The sequence below is a fragment of the Halichoerus grypus genome, chromosome 1 (assembly GCF_964656455.1).
Source record: "Halichoerus grypus chromosome 1, mHalGry1.hap1.1, whole genome shotgun sequence".
Lineage (NCBI taxonomy): Eukaryota > Metazoa > Chordata > Mammalia > Carnivora > Phocidae > Halichoerus > Halichoerus grypus.
Genome location: NC_135712.1, coordinates 194362318 through 194380193, shown reverse-complemented (window position 1 = coordinate 194380193; position 17876 = coordinate 194362318). Strand labels below are relative to the sequence as shown.

The 17876-nt window shown below is 41.0% G+C and overlaps 1 protein-coding gene across 6 annotated transcripts in view; it reads left to right on the top strand.

Annotated features, from left to right (window-relative positions):
* CACNA2D3 (calcium voltage-gated channel auxiliary subunit alpha2delta 3) overlaps positions 1–17876 on the top strand; it is an 852366-nt gene that overhangs the window by 390260 nt on the left and 444230 nt on the right. For all 6 annotated transcript variants that reach the window (XR_013449537.1, XR_013449535.1, XR_013449536.1 and 3 more), the window contains one exon: positions 9144–9218. Coding sequence is in view for 1 of the 6 variants with exons in the window: in XM_078076955.1 (XP_077933081.1) it covers positions 9144–9218 (75 nt within the window). In the remaining 5 variants the exon portion in view is untranslated. The remainder of the gene's footprint in view (positions 1–9143; positions 9219–17876) is intronic.

Below are 17876 nucleotides of genomic sequence, written 5' to 3'. Positions count from 1 at the left end.
TTATATAAAGACACCCATTAGAGGTCCCATTAACCCTCACTGTACATCTGCTTGTTAGTTTTCAACATAAATGATCAGCTTTGAGACTATTTACATAATTATTTTGATGAATAGAAAGATACTCTGGACTTTTTTTATTTGAAGCCTCTATAGTAAAATCATGAACTCTGTCCCCGTAATGGGTAAGAGAATGGATCAAATTTGTTCATAAATTTATATTGAAAGCCCAAGGTGATAAAAGGAACCACTGATTAACAGTAACTTTTATACGTTGATTGTTTTATTATAAGCAACGTATGTGAAAATTTTAAACAATTCCAAAAAGTTCCTATTTCCTTGCTGTTTGCCACATATTGTTCCAAGTTTTTCCATGTATATGAACATACATAATTTTTGCACAGCAATAGAATCCTATTTTCCACAATATTCAGCAACTTGCTTCTATACTCATATCGGTAAGCAAGTATATTTGAAGAGCAGAGCATTTCATCACCTCTAGCTGACATTAATTATTTAACCAGTCCTCCTTTGCTGGGCATCATGCTGTTATGGGTCTCTTTTCCACTCGAGAGTGCTGCAGAGAGTGGACTTGGGCCTGTATTTTTGCAGGGTTGGGTATGCTTCTATCGAACAGTATCTAGAAGTGAAATTGCTGCCCCAAAGGGTATGCACATACGTAGGTATTATGAGAATGTCCATTAAGTAGGATGTTATAATGTTTACACACTTAGAAAGTGTACAGGCATACCTTGGAGATATGGCAGCTTTGGGACCAGACCACCGGAATTTAGCGGGTATTGCGATAAAGTAAGACAAACGAAGTTTTTGGTTTACCAGTGCATATAAAAGTTATGTTTGCGCTATACTATAGTCTGTAAGTGTGCAATAGCATTTTGTCTAAAAGACAATGTCTGTGCCTTAATTTTAAAATACTTTATTGCTAAAAAATGCTAATCATCATCTGAGCTTTTAAGTGATGATCCCAGAGCACCATAACAAATATAATAATGAAAAAGGTTGAAATATTGTGAGAATTACCAAAATGTGACAGAGAGACACAAAGTTAGCAAACACGGTTGAAAAAATGGTGCTGATAGACTTGCTCTGCAGAGAGTTGCCAGAAACCTTTAAGAAGTAACCTTGTAAAAAAAATAAACATAGTATCTGTGAACACAATAAAACAAGGTATGCCTGTATTAGCTCCATCTGCTGTAACAAAATAACAAACTGGGTGGCTGACATACAGAAAATTATTTTCTTAGTCATAGAGGCTGGAAAGTCCAAGCTCAAGGTCCAGGAGGGTTTGGTTTCTGTGAGGATGTGTGCTCATGGAGAGAGAAAGAGAGAGGGAGCAAGCTCTGTCATGTCTCCCCTTATGCAGGCACTAATCCCATCATGAGGCTGGACCATCATGACCTCACCTAGCCCTAATCACCTCCCAAAGGCCCCATCTCCAAATACCACCACACTGTGGGATAAGGCTTCAACATGCAGTTGGGGGGCGGATGTAGACACATTCAGTCCATTACACCAACACTTTGAGGGTTCTAAATAGTGGATTGATAATTGATGGATCTCCATGTGTATTCCCTGGAACTGTCCCTCTCAACGCTGAGTATGTTTCACCAATGATGCCTTGCCACATCATGGTGGTGTTTTTTTTCTCCATTACCTTATATTTCTACACTGGCAACATTGCTCTAGTTAGTAATATGGTGTATGTAAGTTTTTCCGTCTATTTAAAATGGTTACTTGCCTCCATCTAGAGGGAGACCCCACTGCAGGTTCTTGTAAGTCCAGGGGGATGGGAGGTCTGAAGCTCCATCCAGAATGCCCTGCAAATCTGTTTGAGTGCATTGTTCTTGTCGGCTGGATTCCATTTACGGGAGAGGACATTATCATTTCACCCTTCATTACACTGTCAGTTTTCTCCTGCTGGCTGGGTAGATGTGTGAGGAGACATTTCAGAGTTTTAGGGAGAAAGTAAAGAATACATTCTTGTTTTACCATGGTGGAAGCCCTTGTTTGTTGTAGGTATTTGTTTATACAAATCTACTTCATCATTGCTGTTTGGTTTTCAGGGCCCTAATAGGGAGGGGAGGAGAGGGGGGTAAATAGTGGAAAAGCCTTTCCTTGGCCATTTCAGTCATTTTTGCATGTTTGCATGTTTGTATGAAGCTCACTGGCTAAATGCATCTTATATATTATACTGAAAAGCTTCCAATTCAGATCTTTCCGGAGAATAAACATGAAATGATAATGTTAAAAACTGTTTTAGCTTTCATGGGCAGGGTATTGCAAAATCTAAGACTGATGAACTAAATGATCGAATTATAGAAGAATAGAAGAAATATGAGAGTGATTTTGTGCAGCCGAAGTTAAAATTTAAGGTCAAACCACTGGTGCATGAAGAGAGATGTCACTGACAAGAGAAAAGGCATATTTTTCTGATTTGCTTTGAAGTCTAACTACAAGCCATGCATTAAATTAACAATATTATCATAAAAATGAGGGTGCTAATTCTGTCGATGCTGAAATTTGAAAAATGATTTTACAGAAGCCTAAGCCATGCATTAAATGAACACAGTATTAACTGGACTGATATTATTAAATCAATTTAAATGCCTCCTGCAGCCTGTGTTTGTGCAGAGCTGAATAGAGAAGAGCATCATTTGTTAGTTCAACCCAGAACTTTCTGGTGCCCTGGTTTCAATTTGCAGGATTTTCTTTAGAACTGTTTCTCCAGTGCTTTGTCTGCTATGGATTTGCTTTTTAAAGTAATCGATTCCGTATTAAAAGTATGAGGATGGTATTTTTTTGCAGTGCTCATTTGTTCTGTACTACTAATTACGTCCAGTCGTGTTTCAAATTACACAAGAAGCTTTTGTAATGTAGAAGATCCCTGGGATGCCTCTGTTGGTGAAAATATTGTGGGTTCATCTGCTTCGTACATAAGCCCTCCACATTTTCATTCTAAAGGTTGTTTAATCAAAAGCGCACCGATAAAACCATATAAATATTTAATGGAGTTCTAGTAATTCTACATTGCTTTCTTGCATTGCATGAGTGTGCCAGCATTTTAATTCTATTTTTTTGTGTGTGTGTGTGGAACTTAGGATTCCCTAAAACGTACCCACTTACTTCATTTACTTTCTGTTTATCTGTTTTTTTGAAAGGGGTGGAGATTCTTTTGTTTTTTCCTCTGTGTCAATTTTTTTTGTCTAGGCTTTGTTTCTCTTCTTTTCCCTCTGTAATCTTCTCTATGACTTTGCTTTTCATTTCTTTGTTCTGATTATTCATTTAACAAATTCTATTCAGTGCTAAGAATTAAGTATTGTACTAGGGCTGCCTCTGTAAATAAGGAAGACAGGTTGCCCCCCGCTGTGGACCTGGAGGTTTTGTGTGTGTGAGTGTTGGGTGTGGGGATAAGTGGGAAGCAGGTGCTCACAGCAGAGTGGGAGCAGTACAGTCTTGGAGGGGGCAGGGAGGGCAAGTAACCAGCTGGGGACTCAGTGATGGCTTCTTGAAAGGAGTGATGACTCAGGGGGGGAATCTACAGGAGGAAGGTGCTATTTGCAGGTAGTAGTCACTTCTCCCCCACCCCCAGGAAGTACAGGCCTGGTGGGGATTGACTGAAAGGAGTTCATTGTCTGGACTTATTGGAGTTGAGGGTGAATGTGGGAGGTGCAGTGGGTGGGGAGGTGGTTGATGATAAAAAGAATGGGGCTGGATTGAGAGAGGCAGGCCAGACCCAGCAAGTCTGGTCAGCCATATAGAACAACTGGGACTTCATCTAGAGGCAGTGGAGGACATGAGGGTCAGCTGTAGGGTGACATGTGGGGATGCCCCCCTAAATTTTCTCCTTCTTAGTTAGGTCTCCCCTCATCCTCTTTTTTAGGCAACTAACGGTCTTCTTCTGTTAGGCCTGAAAGCTCCATTGCTTTCATCCTCAAGTCCAGCTTTCAACATGAAGTAGGGTTGAGTTCTCACTATCATCCAGAGTCCAGAGTCAGCTGATTTTCACTCTTGGACTCTAGGCTTCGATTTACATGAGCCAGCATGTGACACAATTCTACACAAACGCCAAAGCTTGTGTGAGCCTTGGTGGGCGAGCCCAACCCATTTATTCTTTGTGTTTGGATCTTTCTCCAACACGTTCTGGCCATTCATTTAATGAAAGTTAAAGCTTGGATTTCCCATTTTAGATCATCATTAAAATTCCCATTGCGGATTTTGCTGAGTCCTTAAAACGGTAGATGTAGGGAATGGTTACAAGGATTTCACAGAAGGAAGGAAAAGGCAGATGGCGATGTGTCCTTGCTGTCAGAATGCAGAGTTGTGTGGTTGGCATGGGAGAAAGGGAAGGACAGTTCCTGAGAGAAGAGAAGGGTGGGATGTAGTCTAACGCCTGAAGAAGATCATGGGTTTACCCCAAGCCTGTTTTTGTTTTTCGGATGGACCATGGCAGCATCCTAGATGAGCACTTTTTATCATGAAAAGGGAAAACAGCCATTATCTTTAGATTTAATGAGCATATTCTCTTACGGATAAAAGTAAGAAAAAGTGGGTCATGATCACTCTCCAATGATGGTCATGTGCAAATTTAGTCAGTGTTTTATGTCCCTGGACATAGCAGGCGCTTAGTTGCTATTCAGTGGGCAAACAAAGGACCAAAGGGCTCCAAGGCAGATGCCTTCCTGGGAGGGGATTTGGTAGTAAGTTGGCTGCATTGTCTTGGCTCCATGTCTGCCGAGGACCCTGGTCACTGAGAAGGTTCATAGTGTGGCATGGAGTGGGACAGTGTACAACCATGCACCCTGATGGTTTCTGTCTTGGGTTTTTAGATAGTCCCATGAGCCTATTGGTGTAGCATATCTATCCTATGAAGGGAGAGTCCGTGCTCTCCAGAGGGGGTCCAGGGCACGTGACCCCTATCCTCACCACCCCCTGGCTACTTAGCAAATGTTGACTCCAGGTGGAGGGCATGCTTGTTGGTCTCTCTCTCTAGGTAGCATACATGATACTCGCATATAGATTTTCTTTCTTCCTTGTGCACGTGCCTCCAGATGCCTTCTTTCTCTTTCTTACATGCCCAGTTCTATGCTGATTCTTAACAGAATTACCTCATTTCATCCTCACAGTGACTTCACAAGAGAAGTTCAGTTACAGTTCTCATTTCCCCAACACAAACACTGAGACTCAGAGAGCGGAGAGCCCCAAGGTTACCCAGGTGGTGTGTGGCAGAGTCAGGATTTGAACCCAGGCCTGTCTGCCTCCATTGCTTTAGCTCTACTGCTCTACCCTTGTGTGAATCAGAAGAGGAGAGCCAACCAGGACGGAGAAAGGGAGAAGGAGACAGACGGTTACCATGTGGCAGTCCTAGCTCTTTAAGGGGTGAAAATTCTTTGTCCATCTTCTTACCAAGTGGTTGGTGGGCTGGCTGGACCATCTCCAGGGCTGCTTGGGCCCTCACCTATCCTGCTAGGAGACTCTTTCCATTTCCCAGAAATTTACAGGAAGGACTACCCACTTCGGGGTGGAGAGGGAGATGGCTGAGTCCCTCTCTAAGATTCATTCCTGGTAGTGAGAGGCAGCAAACTCAGATGGCAGAAGAAAATTCCACCTGGCCAACGATGATGGTGTGCACTGCTTCCTGTTCTTCTTTAGATGACTGATATCTGCTTGTTTAAGGAGGGATGAAGGAGAGCTGTTTATCGGGCCGCTGTATCTTAGGGCTAGCGGTGACCAGATCTTCAGTTGTGAATTGATATGGTCATCCCACATTATTGTTTCACAAAGTAGAAATCTAGGGAACATCCATTAAGATGTAGAAACTGGAAGGTTTCCAAACGGAGAGCTACTGGGAGCTTCGAAACAGTTTCACATGCGGGGTGCCCTTGGTGTTCCCCTAGGGAGGAGCACCAGGCAGCATGGTGAGCTTGCACACCCGATGGGCCTCCTTGGCACAGCCGCCTGGTGTGTACCGTTCACTCACATGGATGGCTGAGCCCAACTCCCTTTGGTGATATAGACCAGATTGCTCAGCATAGCTTTATCCTGATGCAGTCAAGGGAAATTAGTCAACTGCAAGCTTGGATGATGCCACTAACAAGCTGGCGGGGGTTCAGAAGAGCAGATTCCTCCACTGTGGCCATGGCTCACACAGTGATGGGGAGCATGGTTTTGATTACTGCACATGTTCCTCCCTGATGAGGGCAAGAACATCTTGGTCTTCTTTACTTTCTAGCCCCCTCGGCAGCCCCCCACGTGTGCAGGCCTTCGCACTAGCAAAGCAATTTCAAGTCTGTTGCCTCATTGGATCCTCACAGAAGCCCCTGGAGGATAAATGGAAGATGAATTAGCACCTTCTTATGCATAAAGAATGCAGGACCTGAGGTTCAGTGACTTTCCCAAGGCCACACAGGGAGTACATGGCAGAGGCAGAACGTGGACCCAAGCGTCCTGACTCTCACCTCAGACTACGCAACCCGATAGGAATCAATATTGATAATGTGTATTAGGCAGAATGTAGATAAAGCTCAAAATTTTCCTGGCAAATGGAATTGGGAACCTTGGGAGTACAAGGTACAGAACAACTGAATAAAGGCTGCTTCAGCATACGGGCATCTCATGATCTCATGGACGTGGAGCAGGGCAGCTGCATGTTTGGTACATGATGCTTCAGCAGTGTCATCAAAGACCCACACTGGCTCCATCTTCCTGCGCTTTGCTCTCCATCCTTAATCTTATCACCTCATGGTTGCAAAATGACTGCTGCAGCTGTGCAGTGCATCCCAAGTGGGAAGGAAGGCAGTGGGTAGAGAAGAGTTTCCCTTTAATGGCAAGAAGAAAAAAAAAATTCACTGAAACTGTCCAGAAAATGACTCCTTTATATTTTGTTGGCTGGGAATGGATCACGTGACCACCTCTAGCTTCAAGACAGGGTAGGAAAGCATGCAGCCAGCCGAGGAGGATGGGATGGCTGTGATTGGCTAAGACTGCTTATGCTTCTGGCTTTAGGAATGGGCATCTTGTCTCCCCTGAGCAACTCAGTCAGCGAGGGAGGTGGAGGACAGGGGAATGGCTGCTTTTTCCAGCAACTTCCAGCGTCACTCCAATATGGCCTGAGAATGTTGGAGGAGCTCTTCTTCAGGTTGGACTATGAATTGCTTCCTGAGTCCTCAGATGGTGTTCCATTTGTTGACTGAAAGTCATGCTCCCATTTGTTAATAGCTGACTTCAGAATCACATAAACGTGTTTTTCCTCTGCGCCACTTCAGAGGAGATCTAAGCTCTATGACCATTGAGCTGTAATTTTTTTCAAATGCTCTGCATGACTAAGAACAAAGATTAAAGGGGGAGCAAAAGTCTGACTGATGAGAAGCACAGAGGCTTTGGGGGCCAGAGAGGAGAAATTGGGGGCTTTGAGGGCCCGAGGTGATTGGCTGTGAGGTCAGACTGCATGGGTTTGAATCTGGACTCCACCCCTTGTGGACTCCCTGGGGACTTTGGGCAAGTTGATCATCCTTGCTCTGCCTTGGTTTCCTCGTCTGTAAAGGTGTGGTTGGAAGCGCTTACCACATGAGGTTGAGGTATGCCGTGAATGAAGTCTAGCCTGTGCCTAGATGAAGTGAGTGCTCAGTAACAGTGAGTTGCTGATGTCATTATCACTGCTCCTGCCTGCTTAGCAAGCACTTCGGCACTGAAACAGGATGTGTCTCTGTCACTGCTGGGTCAGCTGCGTGTCTGGCCCTCTTCAGTCTGTCCCTGCAGTGTGCCCAGGGCAGTGGGCCCATGCTTATCCCTTTAGTCACTCACTTCCCTGTGCACAGCCCTCCATGGTCCTCACTGTGCACACACTTAAAGTCTGAACGCCTTAGCCAGGCTTTGCTTGAGAGCTGGACCTGTGAGAGATGGTTCTGGTTCCTTTTCTCTGGAGCTCTGGGCTGGGCTTTTGGTAGCTGGAATGGAAATGTGATGACATTCATTGAACACATTGTTTTTGGGCACCGACTGTGGGCCCAGCCCTGTGCTTGTCACAGGGAGCACACCGAGGAACCAGATATGGACCCTGACAATGGGGGCCCACCTGTGGGAAGAGACCTGGGCACCAAGCTGTCAGAATTTGGGAGTTTACAGGAAAGGAGCCTCAGCTACACCAGAGGCTGCTTCCCAGAGGAGGCAGGAATGAGCTTACCCAGAGGATGAACAGGAGTCAGCTGGGAGAGGCCAGAGCAAGAGCTCCAGGCAGAGGGCCCTGTGTGGGAGGAGAAGATGGGATATCTCAGAGGACAGGAAGGGAATCAGGGCTGGCTAGTGCTAAGTTTCTTGGGAAGGCTAATGAATGAGTGAAGTTGGAAAGGTCAACAGGGCCAAGTGTCCAGAGCCCTGCCACACCCTGGGAAGGATCATCTGCAGAGCAGTGGAAAGTGTGAATGGGTTGGCAGGAGGCGACATGACCTGACTGGTGTTTTAGAAGGACCCAGCCTAGCCACAGTGCAGAGAATCATGCTTAAGTTTCCACTTCCTTGTTGTGAGCTTTGGACAAAAACAAATGGTCATATTCCAGGTATTCTGGGATAAAAACTAATGGGAAGGCTGACATTGGCCTGTGTGGTAGGGGGTGCCACCACTCGTGAGCAGTGCTCTGACCAGAAGTCGTAGAGCCTCCCAGAGTGACGGGGGAACATCAAGGCTTCTCCTTTCCTGCACTCTGTTGTCACTCATGTGTGACTCATGCACAGGTCCTTGCACTCCAGAAAACCAACAACAGGAGCTGGAGCTATATTTGCCCAAGTCTGGGGTGCTCTTTAGATCTCACCTGGATCGTGTACTGTCTGCCGTGGCCACAGAGCCCCAGTGTTTGGAGCCACCCCTGAAGGACTGTCAGTTAACTGTGTATACCCTTAACACTGCCATATACCAGCACATGCTCTAGAACTTTCTCTCTCAAACAAGAGAGGAAAATCTAGCACTTAAGCACAATTTTATCTAGGGGCACCAATTGGGAAAGTCACCTATGTGAATGAACTGAGCCTGTAGTTATGTTGCTTTTTTGTTTGTTTGCATGTATCCTTAAATTATCTGGTACCCCTCAAATGATTAATTAAGTGTATCCTCTTGGCTGTTTCATCTCTTTGCAGTATAATGAGGAGCTTCACTACGTGGAACCTTGCCTGAATGGGACATTGGTGCAAGCTGACAGGACAAACAAGGAGGTAGGGCCTGCAGCTGGGCAGGTGCATCAGAGGTCATGGTGCAGCCTCGTCTCCCTTACAGTGCTTGCTGACAGTAATTCTGTTCTAATTTTTATAAACTCATCATAGTATTGGCCTTTTATTGAGGACCTTGGAACCCCAGTGTATAGAACATTTATGAAGAGGCACAGATAAAATCATGGCAATAAAATAATTATGTTGAGTTCAGAAGCTCAGTAGTTCCTAAATAACTGCATTGGTTTACTTTTTTTCTTATTCTGTGCACATTCTGTGTTGTGCTTGATACCTGTGTTGACACCATTGGAAGAATATGGCTTTTGCTGAGATTCAAAGAAAACTGAAACTACTTGCTAAATCTTTTGTTGCTCTTACTATAATTGATCAAGTAATTATTGGGGTAGCTATTGGGGTAACTTGTCTCCCAGGTTAGAAGGTAAGCTTTATGAGGATAGGGATGATCTCTGCTCACTGCTGTATATTCAATGCTCTGAGCATTGCCTGCTGCATAAATATTGTGGAACAAAAGGAAGATGTGTTAAAGGAGGACCTTAGGAAGTGGGGTAGAAGTTGTCCTTCTAGTTGGAGCATTCTAGGAAAATTCCCAGAATAGATTTCAATAAAATAAATCCTGTTTCTCTTTAGCCATATTTATTTTTTATTTTTATTTTTTTGTAGAGAGAGAGAGAGAGAGAGGGAGAGCACACAAGTAGGAGAGGGAAGGGCAGAGGGAGAGGGAGAGAGCATCTTAAGCAGGTGCCACGCTCAGTGCAGAGCCTGATGTGGGGCTTGATGTTGCGACCCTGAGATCATGACCTGAGCCAAAATCAAGACTGAGCCACCCAAGGGCCCCTCCCCTTAGCCATCTTTAAATTTGTCAGTACAAAGCACTGCAGCTACCACCATACCACCCCCTACAGGGCCAGGGAACAATTTAGGTTGAAGGTGTGGCTGTGGCTGCAATAATATCACACCTCCTGGGACGCAGAGCTGCCATTACTCATACTGTTTTGTTATATCTGCCATGCAGGGCTTCTCCTCCCCTGGAGAGCAGACTCCCATGAGGCCGGCTGAGGGCAGCGGCAAGGCAGGTGTCTGTGAGGCACTGCCTGTGCTGGGGAGACCCCCTGGCTCAAGGGGGCAGGGAGTGGCATTGGTACTATCTTAGGTACAGATGGTAGAAGCATTTGGATGGGCATCTCTGAGGGAGTGAACAACACAGGATTAGGAAAAATTTATTCCAGCTAGAATACACAGTGAGAAGGAAAAATTATATCAGAGTTAATATCCACACTTCAATTTGAGGGGCAAGAAACACCATAATAAGCTTTACGTTTGGAGGGAGAAAGAAGTACATTGTAGTTCAAGGAACAAGTGTATCTAGAGAATGTTTGTTCATGGTCATTTTGTAGGGTAAGGTAGGAAAGAATGACTTAGATCTCAATTTATCTTTTTAAATAATTTTAAATTATTTAAAATTTATTGCCAGATTTTCCTAGGGACCTTCCCCTTGTTTGACCATTGCCTGGGTCTGGATTCCACCCCCTTCCCAATAGTGTAGCATTGAAATATTCTCCAGAGCCTCAGATAGGTGTCTAGTGACGGTGCCTGCAACATTAAATAGCAAAGATGCTTAAAATGATCAAGACCTCCCTTCAGGCTGCTTCCCAAATAAACAAGGAGCAGTGTGATATTTGGATATCTGAGGTCTTATGAAGGAAAAAATTGTTAGAGAAAGTGGGATGAGCATTTATTTAAAATTGTCTTTGAAAATGTATGGATATTGAAGACTGGAGTGGTTTTGAATGTAAAAATTTATCTGGACATCTGATTCTGCCAATGGGGAGTAGCCACATTCCAATCAGATTCTCCTCCTTACAACTAAAACACCCTGCATGTAAACCAACACACAAGTATAGGAAGACTCTGCAAGGTGAGCTGCCTTGACCTAAAGACACGGAGCTGAGTTCCCTGGGTCTCCTTGTTGATTCCTACCATATGTCTGAATGGAGCACTCCAGAAGCCTCCTTCCTGTACCTACAATAGGCAGAGACCAAAAATAATAATTTAAAAAAAATCTAAGAAAAGCCTGTCCCTTCTAGCCAAACAGCCAAGAAAGGGATAGCCTCATAACAGAAAACCTTTGTGACAATACCTTCCCTACTCCAGACAAACACCAATGGAACAATAGACTAACCCTCCACAGTTTTAGCAGGGCTGAATGAGAAAATGACCTTCCATCCCACCCGCACCCACTTGGCCCTTATGCTATACCTCAGCACAGAGACCGATGGCTAAGAAAAAGATTATATAGGATCTGGAGTCTCACGATGTAAAACCTAAAATGCCCGGAATACAATAGAAAACCCCTTGTCATCCCCCAAACCAGGAAAATCACAACATGAATGAGAAAAGACAATCAACAGAAGCCAATATTGACATGAATCAGATGTTAAAATTACAAAATTGCTTCAACAAGCAATTAGGAATTCTCTTGAAACAAGTGAAAAAAAAAAAAGAAAATCTCAGCAAAGAAATAGAAGTTATTAAACAGAGCCAAATGGAAATTATAGAACTGGAAAATACAGTCACCAAAATAGAAACTCACTGGACCAGCTCAATAGTAGAGTGGAGATGACAGAAGATAAAATCAGTAAACACCAGGACAGATCAATAGAAATTACGCAATTTGAACAGCAGAGAGAAAATAGACTGGAACAAAATGAACAGGGTCTCAGGGACATGTGGGGCGATAACAGAAGAGCTAACATTCATATCACAAGCATCCCAGGAGAGGAGAGGGAGAGCAGGACTAGATATATATTTAAAGATATATGGGCTGAAAACTTCCTAAAATCAGTGAAAGGCATAAACATACATATTCAAGAGGCTGAGCAGATTCCAAATAGGACAAACCCGAGTCACTCCATGGCAGGGCATATCATAAACATAATTAGACAAGGGGAAAAATAACTTGATAGCAACAGAGAAAAAGGGCACATTGCTTAGATTGCCAATTTGAATGACAACAGACTTCTCATATGAAATCATGGTGGCCAGAGGAAGTGGCAGAGTATTTTTTAAGTACTGAAAGAAAACAACTGTCAATCCAGGATTCTATATTCAGTGAAAATGCCCTTAATGAATGAAGGGGTTATAGAGACATATTCAGATGAAGGAAAACTATGCAAATTTTTTACCAGCAAATCTACTTGTAAAAAATGGCTAGAGAAGTTCTTTAAATAAAAAGGAAAAAAAACAAAAACAGAAAAAGGCTTGAAACTTCAAAAAGGAAAGAATATCAGAATGGGTAAAAATAGGAGTAAGTATAATAGAGTATCCTAATTATCAGATTATTAAGTCATATTGGATAGTTGAAGCAAAAATTATAGCATTGTCTGATGTAGAGCTCACTGTTGCTGAAGAAACAAGCCAATTATATTTTAAAAGTATGGAAGGACCTAATTAGAAATAAGATTTCCACATCTTACTGGAAGTGGTAAATGCTGATACCAGTAGACTGTGATAAATTCCATACTTACAGTACGACACCCAGAGCAACCATTAAGAAAACAATGAAAAGATGTATACAGGTATCCCCCACTTTTTGAAAGTTCACTTCACACCACTTTGCTTTTACAAAAGACTGGCATTAGCACCTGTTTTTGCTAACTGAAAGATCGCTGAACAGGATTTTCGCTTTTATGAAAAAAGGCAAAAAGCAAACATAGCATCCAGCATTTGTTTTGCAGTGAGCTGTTATTGAGACAGGGCACACTCTGAGCAGTGATAGCAGCCTTGCCAACTCCTTCCCCAGGAACCGCACTCCGCAACATAGCATGAAGCCTCCGTAGCTTTGAACTGTGTCTGTGAGCATCTGTGCTTTATCTCCATTTATTTTCTGTGTCACTTAGCAAGATGTGTCCTAAGGTATCGGAAAAGCCTAGGAGGGATTATTTTTGGGTCTGGGAATGCGCAATCATTTTTCCATATAAATTACTGGTAATTGCTTCTTTGCTTTATACCATTTCAGTTTATGATAAGTTTCGTAGGAATGTTCTACTTTCAGATAGTGGGGGGAATGTATGTAACAAGTAATTCATAAGAATGTAAGAAATAAGACACAGAGGAAATGAACAGGAAAAAAAGATAAATTGGCAGACTTAAGCCCTAACATGTCACTAATTATCTTAAATGTAAATGGTCTGAGCAGAGTAATTAAAAGACAGAGATTGGCAAGTGTATTAAAAAAAAAAGTCTAACCATATGCTGACTACTAGAATTTCACTTGAAATACAATGACACAGATATATCAAAAGTAAAAGGATGGGAAAAGATATACTATGCAAACACTATTTTTTAAAAAAAATCAGGAGCGGCTATATCAATATCAGATAAAGTCATCTTCAGAGCAAAGAAAATTACTATTACTAGAGACAAAAAAGGGAAATACATAGGAATAAAAGAATCAGTCTACCAGGAAGACATAACAATGCTAAATGTGTCTGGACCAGACTACAGAGCTTCAAAATACATGAAGCAAAAACTAATAGAACTGGAGTAGAAATAGATAAACCTACAATTATAGTTGGGGACTTGTACACTTCACAGTCAGTAACTAATAGACTACTAAAAAGAAAGTCAGCAAGGTTATAGAAGAACTGAACCACATCATCAACTGATAAGATCTAAATAACACTTATAGGACACTCTACCCAACCACAGCAGAATACACATTCTTTTCAAGCACTCATGGAACATTAACCAAAATAAAGAATATTTGGGGTCAAAATACAAACCTTAATAACTTAAACAGAGTTGTGAAATCATACAGAGCATGTTTTCTGTTGATAATGGAATCAAACTAGCAATCAATAACAGAAAGACAACAGAAAAATCTCCAAATACTTAGAAATTAAGTATACTACTAAATAATGCATGGGCCAAGAGGAAGTCTTGAACGAAATTTTAAAAATATTTTAAAAGTATAAAACTCAGAGAAAATGACAAGACAATATATCAAAATATGTGGGACAAAGCCATCACAGTGTTGAGGTGGAAAGTTATAGCACTAAATGCTTATATTAAAAAGAGGAAAGCCTCAAATTCATAATCTAACTTCCTACCACAAGAAATTAGAAGAAGGAGAGGAAAATAAACCCATAGCAAACAGAAGGAAGGAAATAATAAAGAGCAGAAATCAGTTAAATTGAAGCAGAAAAACCACAAATGGCACCAAAACCTGGTTCTTCCAAAAAATTTATTAATAAAACTAATAAATCTCTAGAAAGACTGACCTAAATAAAAGGAGAGGAATCACAAATCATCAACATCAGGCATGAAACCAAATAATACTACAAAACTGCAGTCATTAAAAGGATAATAAGGGAATATTACAAACAACTTTACACTCATAAGTTTGACAACTTAGAAGAAATAAAACAAATCCTTAAAAACTATAAGCTACCAAAATCCAACCAAGATGAAATAGATAACCTGAATAGTCCTATAAATATTAAAGACATCGAATTCATAATTTAAAAGTTCCAAAAATAAATCTCAAGTCCCAGATGGTTTCACTGGACAATTCTACTAAACATTTAAAGAAGAATTAATACAAATTTTACAGACTCTCTTCCAGAAAAATAGAAGAGGAGGGAAATCCCTCCAACTAATTTTATGAGGCTAGTTGTTCCCCGATAAACCATACAAAAATAGTACAGAAGAAGAAACCTATACTTACCTGGCAGGGAAGATACCATGATGAGAAAAAGAAACCTATCAACCATAAACCTCATGAAGGTCCTCATGAGGAGCCTTACAGCAAGAGTCCTCAACAAAATTTTAGCACATCAAATCTAACAATATATATCTATTTCTACAGAATAATACAATACCACAAAGTAGGATTTATTCCAGATATGCAAGGCTGGCTTGACATTGGTGTCAAATCAATCAATGTAATTCACCATATCAACAGGTAAAGATGAAATATGATCATAGCAGTTAACTCAGAAAAAGCATTTGATAAAATCCAACATACATTCATGGTTTTAAAAAAAAAAAACTCAGCAAAATAGGAACAGAAGTAACCTCCTTAAATTGGTAAAGACCATTTACAAAAACCTACAGCTCATATCAAACTTAACAGTAAAGATTTGAAAACCTTTCCTCTTACAATTGGAAACATGCAAGCATGTCCACACTCACCACTCTTATTCAACATAGTGTTGGAAGTTCTAGCCAGTGCAATAAAACTGAGAGAAGAAATAAATAGCATACAGTTCTGAAAAGAAGAAATTAAACTCTCCCTATTTTCAGATGATATGATTTTATGTGTAGAAAATTCCCAAGACTACCAAAAAGCAAAACCTGAACTAATAAGTGAGTTAGGCAAAGTCACATATACAAGATCAATACACAAAAACCAATCGCGTTTCTCTATACTAACAATGAACACATGGAAACAGAAATTTAAAAACCAATACCATTTACAATTGCTCCAAAGAAATAAACTTAATAAAACATATATAGGTTCTATGTGATGAAAATTACAAAATGCTCCTGAAAGAAAGCAAAGGAGGCCTAAATAAATGGAAGGACTTATCATGTTCATGGATGGAAAGACTCAACATAGTTGTTAATTCTTGTCTAATTGATCTATAAGTTTAATGCAATTCCTATCAATTCCAGCAAGGTTTTTGTAGATATAGACAAGGGTATTCTAAAATTTACATAGGCACAGGACCTAGAATAGTAAAATCACGTGAAAAGGAAGACTAAAAGGAGGAATCAATTTACCCTATGTTAAGGCCTGTTATATAGTTACAGTAATCAAAGACAGTGTGGTATTGATGGAGGAGTAAGCATATAGATCAGTGGAATAGAAGGAAAGAACACAGAAATATACCCACACAAATATGCCCAACTGATTTTTGACACAGGTGCAAAAACAACTCAATGGAGGAAGAATACCCTTTTCAAAAAATGGTGCTGGAGCAATTGAACATCCATAAACAAAAAAACAAACAAACAAAATTTACCTTGACCCGAACCTCCCCACTTAAACAAAATTTACCTCAAATGGGTCAAAGACTTAAATATAAAGTGGACAACTTTGACACTCTTTAAAAAACATAGGAAAAAATCTTTAGAATCTAGGGCTAAACAGAGTTCTTAGGCTTGATAACAAAAGCACAATCCATAAAAGGGAAATTTGATAAAATAGATCTCATTAACATCAGGGAAAAAAAAAACCAAAAACCTTCTGCCATGTGAAAGACCCTGATAAAAGGATGAATAGTTATGTGGCTTGCAAATATCTTCTCCCAAGTTATATTTGCAAGCCATATATCTGATAAAGAATGAGTATATAGAGAATATATAAATAATTCCAACTCAACAGCAAAAACAAACAATCCTATTAGAAAATGGTCAAAAAACATGAAGAGACATTTTACTGAAGAGGGTAGACAGATGGCAAGTAAGTACATGGAAAGATATTCAACATCCTTAGGTAGGGAAATGCAAATTAAAACCCCAATGAGATATTACTACACACCTATCAGAAAGGCTAGGATAAAAAAAAAAAGAATAAAAGAATAAAAGAACACCAAATGTTGGTAAAGACATGGAGAAACTGGGCTGATGGGCATGCAAAACGGTATAACCATTCTAGAAAACATTTGGTAGTTTCTTATAAAACCATACATGCAATTATTTTGTGTTCCAGCAATCACACTCTTGGGCATTTATCTCAGAGAAATGAAAACTTAGGTTCACACAAAACCTGTGTGCAAATGTTCATAGCAGCTTTGATTCATTGTAGCCCCAGACTGGAAACCACCCAGATATCCTTCAGGAGGTGAAAGGTTAAGCAAACTGATATATCCATACCACAGAATGAGTCTTTGAATCTTTGGGGAATTATCTTGAGTGTAAAAAAAAAAAAAAAAAAAGGCCAATCCCCAAATAATATATACTGCATGATTTCATTCATATACTGTTCTTGAAATGACAAAATTATAGAAATGGAGAGTAGATTAGTGGTGGCCAGGGGTGAGGGGTGGGAACAGGGAGGGGTGAGAGGTTATAGAAGGGCAGCTGGAGGGATCCTTGTGGTGGTAGAAGCATTCTGTAACTTGACTGTATCGTCCTGTTGTTTTGCAAGATGTAATTGGAGAATGCTGGGTAAAGGATATGTGGTGTCTCTGTGTTATTCTGACAACTGCATGTGGATCTATAATTACCTTAAAATGAGAGTTGAATTAAAAATAATCTGAAGTTTATGAGGAAATATTTAAAAGAGACTTTATCAAATCAGTGTGAATCAAATTTAGGTTGTTTTAATTATCTTTTAAAAAGTACTGACTGTAGTTCAGTTTCTGATAGCAAGAGGTTTCAGTGTTCTTACCTTATAGGCCTTTTTAAAAGATTTTATTTATTTATTTATTGGAGAGAGAGAGAGCAGGGGGAGGAGCAGAGGGAGAGGGAAAAGCAAACTCCACGCTGAGCGCCAAGACCACACAGGGCTCGATCTCAGGACCCAGAGATCATGACCCGAGCAGAAACCAAGTGTCGGTTGCTTAACCAACTGAGCCGCTCAGGTGCCCCTTATGGGCCTTTTTATTTGGAAAATATCTCAGAAGACAAAGCAGTTAT